Genomic DNA, 8,133 nt, shown 5'->3' with positions numbered 1-8,133 from the left:
CCCGCCCCCCTGCCCCCCGGCCCTGGAGATGGAGGGGCCCCACTGCCTCAGCCTCACGGGTGATGGCACGCGGTTCCTTTCCCAGGCCATGACGCAGGCTGTCTCGTACACTCCCGGGCCTTTTCCCAGAGGCTGGGTTGGGCTTGCTGAGTTGGGGTTTTTCTGGGATTTTTCCAGGCTGGCAAGATAGGCGTACTGGGTTAGGAGTGGGTTGCGGGGAGCCCAGTTCTCATCGGCCCACAGGGACCCCCTCTACTCGGTTCCAACTGCTGTTAGTGTGTGCAGGCCGCCTGGTGCCAGATCTTGTGTTTTATGATTGAAAGATTTTATGAAATCTTCAGGTTTTCATATGAAATCGAATTTTACAATGTTGGTGATTTTATAAATAAACTATGGGAAGAACCGAGCATGTCTGAGGGCCACCAGTTCGCAGTCTCTGTTAAGACCATGGACTGGCTCCAGGGGTCACGGGTTGGAGAAAGGCCCCTGGGCCTGGCTGTCCGCTCAGGGTCCTGCTGGGGCCTGACCCTGGCATTTGACGTGGGGCCTTGAGCCTAAAATGTGGCCAAAAGGGGAACAGATTCCTCCCGCTTGGGGCAGAGCGGGATGTGGAACCCGCCACCCCCAGGCCTGCAGGGGGAAGGAGGGGAGGGGGCCTGGGCTCGGCCCTGCGTGGACATGGAGGAGTGGACATGGAGGAGCGGCCTGGAGTCTTTAGCTGACGGGTGCACTCAGTGACGGGCTGGGTTTGGCCTCTTGCCACGGGGAATGGGTCTTGCCCGCTGGGCATGTCACTGCCCCCGACCAGCTCCCCGCAGCCTTGATGTTTGTGCTCCGCTCAGGTGTCTCCATCCCCATCCTCACGGGCCAGCCCTTTCTGGCTGCGCTGGGGGGTGCAGGTGGGAGCCGTGAGGTTCCAGTTAGGGAAGTCTCGCGTCTGCAGCCAGTTCTCTCTTCTCCCGCCCCCAGCTGATGGCGTTTAACATGGGCGCCGCCGTTCTCTACGTCACGGCCTTCATCACCTGCTCCGCTTCGGTGGAGCAGACGTCCCTGAAGGGCACCCGGCAATACAACCAGCGCGCAGCTGCCTCCGTGAGTACGGCTCCCTGGGGCTCAGCAGTGACCGGGGATCGGCCAGAGCGAGGGCTGGGCCCCTGGACCCCACCGCTCCCTCGTCTGAGGCCAGGCACCTGCCACCTCCCGAGTTCTCGTCCTAACTCAGCAGGTCTCAGGGGAGCCCAGCCTTCGGTCCCCCCACAGTTAACAGAAAGGCCCAAAGGAGCACCAGGCTTGGAAAATACCTTGTGGTGAATGGAAGTTTGGGTTAACCTTTGAACTTGGCTGTCAATCAGTTGCAACTCACTGACTTAGGATTGTAGGCAGCCCCGCCCCTCCCCCACCAGAGAATCTTAAAAACTGTGGCCCCCATCCTTACCTTGCAAAGGGCACATGCAAAGACCTTTCGGTTTAGACCACTTGGGGGGATTCAAGGCTCTCCCACGAACGGATTCCGGAAGATTCCTAGGGTAGCTTTGGAATGTTGCCTTTTGAAAAACGAAATCCCTCGTGTCTAAAGAAGCTCCTGCCCCTCATGACGCTTGTTAGCGTGTTGTCCAGCTGCCTGTCACATACCTGTCTGCGTGGTTAAGGGTTCCCCCCACTGGAATGGAATGTCAGCACCATCAGCCCCCAACAATTAGATGCTCGATGAGTGTGCGGCTGAGGAGAGGGTGTGGCCGCCAGAGCAACTGGTCCGGGTCATGGAGTAGCCCGAGGCCCCACTGTGCCTGCCCCAGGCCGCCCACTTCCTGCTAGCGTCACTGTCACCCCTCCCCCGAGCCGCGCTGCAGACACTCAGCCAGGTGTCTCCTCTCCTTTCAGTTCTTCTCGTGCTTAGTGATGATCGCCTACGGACTGAGCGCTTTCTTCAGCTTCCAGGCCTGGCGAGGAGTCGGCAGCAATGCGGCCACCAGTCAGATGGCTGGCGGCTATGCCTAAACCCCTGACCACGGCCCACCGTGGGGCTGAAGGCTGCAGCCGGGTCAGCCCAGAAGGAAAGACACTTGCTCCTGTCTGACCGTCAGACGTGGGCTCACCCAACACTCCTAAGGCATCCGATCCTCCCTCCGGCTCGGCCCGGGTCGCCTGCGCGTGGGCTGGAGCGAGCCAGCAGCCGAGACTGCTCGTCCCCCTTATTCAGCAGAAGGTGACGGGGGACACGGGCTTGCTGTCTGCTCCGAGGCGGGGCCCCACCTTCTCACCAGCACTAAGCACACTAACGAGGACCCCGGCCCTGCCGCCCCCACCCACCCTACGGTTATAAGCCTAACCAGCAGCATGTATTTATCGTCATCACAGTCTCCGATCCAGGAGCGCGGAGCAAGCTCATGAAACCGTGCCGGGTCCTTAAAACACAATTCCGACCTGACCCTCCCCCAAGCCAACATGTCGCTGGAGACTTTTCTGACAGCGTGCTCTTCCTTCCCTGTATTTCACACTTACGGTTATTTTTTTAAAAGAGTGACTTTTAATTTTTTTTGTTAATCCTCACCCAAGGTATTTTTCCATTGATTTTTTAGAGAGAGTGGAAGAGATAGACAGAGAGAAACATCGATGTGAGAGAAACACATTGATTGGTTGCCTCCTGCACACAACCAGGGCCCAGGCCGGGAGGAGCCTGCAACCATGGTATATGCCCTTGACCGGAATTGAACCCAGGACCCTTGGTCCACAGGCTGGCTATCCACTGAGCCAAACCAGCTAGGGCCACTTACGGTTATTTAGAGCAGATTGGCTTTAAGCAACTTCTCAATGATGAAAACTGGTTTCAAAGGCTTCCCTCCCTTCCCAAGCCCTAGTTTGTAACAGCCGTTTGGGGAAAGCCACCGTCAATACGGCTGCTTCCCTGGCCCTGCTGATTGGACACTTGGGACATGGAGGTGGGGCGTCAAGGCCTTGCCTGGTGAGGTGTCATAAGCTTGGTGGTGACTGTTGTTTTCATTTTTTTTGTTTTGTTTTTTACAAAAATAAAGACAGAAGAACTTGTCTGAGTTGGTTCTTGCAAAACACCTCAATTTTACTTAACGATACAAAAGCACTTAATGAGCGCCACATCAGTACAGAAACACACAGCCTCTATACAGCTCATTCTTTAAAACCAGAACAGCCACATGAAGTCAGTACAGATTCTTATTTTTATTTTAAAAAACATCTAAGGTGCACACCGGGAGCCGAGCTAAACAGCAGACACTGTGCTGGTGGGAAGGTTTTGACAGGAAAGCATTGCAGACCCTCTGTTCCAACAGAAAACCTAACCATCAGATTTATACAGAAAAAGCTGGATTTATACAGAAAAAGCTGGATTTATACAGAAAAAGCTGGATTTATACAGGAAAAGCTGGCGCGAGCCTGCACGAACACCACATGCTGAGCAAAGGGGACCTGACCTACTTCAGCGGAAGCACACACTCGCGGGCGCCAACGGAGCATCCACGTTCGCGGCACTAACAACTAAAAAGCATATAATACTTTGATCTTGAAGTGGGTAATCGTGGAACTTCCAAGATTATATCCACTAGGTTAGCCTGAGTATTCATCTATAAAAATAGTTTCTTTCAAAAATGCTTAAAGGAGAGTTCTGGAAACGGGGGGCTACATCAGGACCAGAAGACAGTGACACGGGGACTGGGGACTGCGGATGTGAAACTAGGCGTTGACTCGGACATGTAGCTTTTGGGTAAAGGACATCTTTCTCGGTGACTCAGACAGCCAAGACTCTCGGTGGTGAGAGGAGCTCCAGAAGCTTCAAGTCCGGCAGCAGCTTGAGAACACCCCAGATAAATGCTCCCAACCAGGGAAACCCACGGATGTGACACCCCAACGTGTGCGGGGGAAGCAGCCCCCAGGTGGAATGCTTGGCGTGGACTTGTCCACAGGTGCTGACTCAAGCCCCCGAGAGAGATGCCCACCGAGGGAGGAGCACTAGGGTTACGAACACAAGGGTTTTCTGAAGAAACGGGTCTCAGGAGGGTCATACCATATTTTTCCCTCCATCAATACTTGATGTTAACGAAGGATTGCGGAACAGAGCCGGTCTCCCCAAGATCTATCCTGTCGCCAGCTGTAGCTGACGCCTCTCCCGTGCCCTGGGCTGATGTTGAACAATCCCGTTGCTGGAGGGGACCTAGTGCCGCAGGTGGTTCTGGGAAGCGGGCAGGGAGGATGACTTGCACAGTGATGTCACCACAAGACCGCTGCTTAAATCCAGTCCCCGGCCTTCTTTTTCCTGCAAGGGAAACGAAAACTTCAAGAGACAAGACATAAAACTCCCTCGCTCAGAGCCCGCCTGGGGAAGGAGGCGCTGAGGGTGGGGCTGTGGGGCACCAGGAGCACGGGAGGGGAGGGTGATTTACATTTTTGCTCAGCACTGGCCACGGTCAGTCTTACCCACAGAACGGGATTCCTCGGTAAGGATCCCAGGTCCCGGCTGGAGGGGGCCAGCAGCTCACTGACACCCACTAGGTGCCACTGGCCAAGCTCACAGGGAGAAGCTGGGAGGTGGTTTGTGTTCTAAGTGGTTCAGTGTGGCCAACGGAACAGGCAAGAGGGACTTACTAAAAACACAAAATTAAAAGAAGAAAAAACAGGTGACTTACTGCTCTGTAGTCCAAAAACATTTCTTTAAAAGCCAGAAAATCGGTGAACGTGAGCAGCATGTCGAATATGTCACCGGCCACCTCATCCTTGTGGTGCCTGCAAAAAGAAAGGGCGAATGAATGGTGAACACCGTCTCCTCAAGCCTTCGGTCAAAGGTTCTGAGGCCCTTCTACTCGGGACCCAACCACCAAGCGCGCTCAGCCTTGATGATCAACGCTGGAAGGAAGAGGGTCTTTTTTTCCAGACCGCAGGAGGAGGGAGGTGAAAAAGGCAAAACAGAGTCAAGCTCAACTCACTGTAAGGTTGTCGTGAAGGCCGCCATGTTGAAGCCAGGAATCCGCTCCAGTAGCTGTTCTTCGATGTACTTTTCCACTAAAGAAATCTAAGTGAGAAAGATCTTGTCAGACCTCAGGACTGCTTTTCAGAAAGCCTGTCCTAAGAGCCGACCCCATGTGCCAGGCCTGTGGTGAGTGCCGGGGACACCAGAGACCAAAACACAGCTCCTGGCCTATTGGGCGGCCTGGCCCACGGAGGGAGAGGCACACGGTCATTGTACTGGAACAACATGCACGCTCTCCGACCAGTAGGGGCAGCAGCAGGGCTCCCCCGACCCCTGGCCGGAAGTGAGGAATGAAGTGGCTTTTTCTTCCTGGGCAGGTGGGATCTGTGCAGAACAGACACAGAAGTTCTGGACAGAGGCAATCCAGGGTCCTTAGAAGCTGGGCCTGGCCTGAGGGAACCTGCGCTGATTGCCGAGCTGCTACGTTAAGAAAAGAAGGTTCCGGAGGCTCAAACCCATTCTCAGCCAGATGGTATCATTCCAGGAGACCCTAACCTTGGCAGAGGGGGGACAAGGGTCAAGAATGGAAGTTCCTGGATTCTAGTCTTGGTTTTGCCACCCACTAGTTAGCGGTCTTGGTCTTGGTTTTCATGTTCACCTGACAGGCATACACACCTGGGTTAGTAATAGGAAAAGAGTGTGCGAAAGCCAAAAGGTCAAAAGTATATAAATGCCTGGTGTGGTGGCTCCACGTATTGTAACTGAAATCAGGATTATGATAAAGCCAAACAGCTTGTGAAATAAAAGTTGATGAAATCATCACATATTTGAAAAACAGCCCCAAAAGCTGAGTGCGGGAAAGTGACAGGAGATGAGAACTAAACCAGATTCTAACAGAATTCCTGGCAGGGTACGGTGGCAGATTTGAAAATCAAGCAAATTTCAGCATTTTTTTGATTCTAAATTCACATTTTAATGAGACCCTAATCTCTGGCAAGAGAAATAGAAATCCACTTACATATTCATTAAAAATAGGCGTGTAGATGAGTTTATTCTCTTCTGTGTCTTCAAATTCCTGGTAGTACTTGTCCATGAAATTCCTCTGTAACAACTGGAACTCGTCATCTGAACCACAATAAAAAACAACTATTATTTTTAATGCAAACTGAAAACCATTCTGATTTACAAACAGGCGGGAGTTACATGTCAGGAGTGGTTTCTCAACCGTCAGTCTCCAGGAGAGAAAACTAAAGGTGTTTCAAGGAAGTATTAAACCCGGGACCCTTCAGTCCGCAGGCTGACACTCTGAGACCCACTTAGCCATCTGGCTTTTTAGAAAATATATGTATTTTTATTGATCTCAGAGGGGAAGAGAGAGATCAGTGATGAGAGGGAATCATTGATCGGCTGCCTCCTGCACGTTGGACCGAGCCCACAACCCAGGCATGTGCCTTTGACCAGAATTGAACCTGGGACACTCTATCCACTGAGCCAAACCGTTTAGGGCCAAACTGGCTTTTTTATTAGTATTTTAAAAATTGTACTTAAATATACACAACAGCCGTAGCCAGTTTGTGATAGTCGGGGCTTACAGGAGTTCATTTTCCCACAGGGCACAGGGTATCCATAAAAGGCAAAAGAACTCAAAGTATTCCTCAGTATCCCCCCCAAACCCTCAGATCCACATGGAATGAGAGCTTAGTGGTGAAACATCTGTATTTACAGGTGAGGGCATGACCCTTTACCATACCTACCTGGACATACAAAAACTCGGTCAGTGATTTTCAGACTAAACTAGAGTGAGACACAGCGAGTAACACCAAATCGCAGCCTTCTTTTCCTCAATCTCAGAAGACTTGAAGTCAATAGACAACATTGTCTCAAATTTCAAGTTTCTCTCCCCCACACATATGTGTCTTAAACCTTTCGTGCCAATTCCTTAGTAGGAATTATGAGTGCCAAAATGAACCCACAAACAGGAAATACCTTGTTTGATTCATGCACATGCGCTACGGTTATGGCATTACTTCGTATGAAAACGTTAAAAGGAAAAACTAAAAAACTGAATTGCTCTTCGTCTCTGCTATAAGGTAGATCAATATTTCCTGAAGTTTTGCCAAGAGCCCCGTAACTTCTAGGTGTCGGCTTTCCTGAAAATTTCCTTCCTGAGGCCGGAATCGGTGGGGATTTGCTGCGTTAAGCAGTATGGGCTGTTTGCCGCTAAGACAAATGACAGTAGGGTTTAACATTACCATGTGCTACATTAAAATCTATACGCAGCTCGATGTCGTCTCTCTTAAAAATTAACTCTGTGTTACAAAAAAAAAAAAAAATTAACTCTGTGTCCTTAAAAGCAAGGGTCTGAGACGTAAGAGCACAGGCCACACGGGCAAGGAGGCTTACCCATGATAATGTCCTCCAAGTAGCCAACCACAGCATCGAATTCTGCATCAGAGGCGGAGGAGCTGGAAAACATGCTGGATTAGGTGCTGTTTCAAATCGTGTTGTTGTTTTTTAAATTATGTACATTTTCATGCACACACACACACACACACACACAAATGGAGAGCGAAATAGGCGTCCTATCCCTCAGCTTCAGAATTAATTACTGTCCAATCTAACAATTCCAAAGAGAATAAAACCCACTGGGCGCATCTGCGACATCCAAGATGAACAGCACTGCCTCCACTTTTCAGACAACCCGATGTGACACACAGAATTACAAAAAGGGACAGATAAAGGGTCGCCTAGGCCATCTTCACGGCTGCTCGGCACGTCTCCCGTGGGGCCCGCTCACCACATTTTGGCCGGCAGCCTACCCCTCTGCTGGTGCCCGGACCCGGGACCCCGCGCGGGCGATGCCGGCTGGGGAGGGGGCACTGCGACCAGGAGCCCTGGTGCCGGCGGGTCCTCTCCCGTGGCCGGGCCTCGGCAGCTCCAACCGCCAGGTCTGGCCGACGACAGAGGAGCGGAGGCGGGGGTGGGGGATTGTGATGGAGGCGTTGGTCAACGCGTGACACCCGCCCTGCCCTCCTGTCTTCCGGGTCCGAACCAAGGGTCGCACCAGCGACCGAACCGACCCCGGGGACTGGGGCGGAGCCTTGACAGTCCCCCACCCGCCAGGGGACCCGTTTCTAAGGGCAGAGGCCGAGACGGAGCGCCAGTGGGCCCGGGCCCGGGGAGGGTCACCTACGAAG

The 8,133-nt window shown here is 52.4% G+C and overlaps 2 protein-coding genes across 2 annotated transcripts in view; one reads left to right on the top strand and one right to left on the bottom strand.

Annotated features, from left to right (window-relative positions):
• The window catches only part of PLLP (plasmolipin), a 16,806-nt gene extending 14,344 nt beyond the window's left edge, over positions 1 to 2,462 (top strand). The window contains exons 4-5 of the mRNA XM_015558783.1: positions 970 to 1,092; positions 1,882 to 2,462. Of these exons, the coding sequence (XP_015414269.1) occupies positions 970 to 1,092; positions 1,882 to 1,998 (240 nt within the window). The 3' untranslated portion in view covers positions 1,999 to 2,462. The remainder of the gene's footprint in view (positions 1 to 969; positions 1,093 to 1,881) is intronic.
• Positions 2,463 to 3,047: 585 nt separating this feature from the next.
• Positions 3,048 to 7,753, bottom strand: ARL2BP (ADP ribosylation factor like GTPase 2 binding protein). The gene is made up of 6 exons (XM_006752866.2): positions 7,734 to 7,753; positions 7,340 to 7,401; positions 5,955 to 6,061; positions 4,953 to 5,038; positions 4,656 to 4,752; positions 3,048 to 4,285 (listed from the first exon to the last, which is right to left on the bottom strand). Exons 1-6 carry the CDS (start codon positions 7,736 to 7,738, stop codon positions 4,184 to 4,186), a joined length of 459 nt encoding a protein of 152 aa, XP_006752929.1. The 5' UTR covers positions 7,739 to 7,753; the 3' UTR covers positions 3,048 to 4,183.
• Between the last annotated feature and the right edge of the window lie 380 nt (positions 7,754 to 8,133).

Source organism: Myotis davidii, unplaced genomic scaffold, assembly GCF_000327345.1.
Source record: "Myotis davidii unplaced genomic scaffold, ASM32734v1 scaffold590, whole genome shotgun sequence".
Lineage (NCBI taxonomy): Eukaryota > Metazoa > Chordata > Mammalia > Chiroptera > Vespertilionidae > Myotis > Myotis davidii.
Note: the sequence above shows the minus strand (reverse complement) of the source record. Positions and strands in the feature narration are given on the sequence as shown.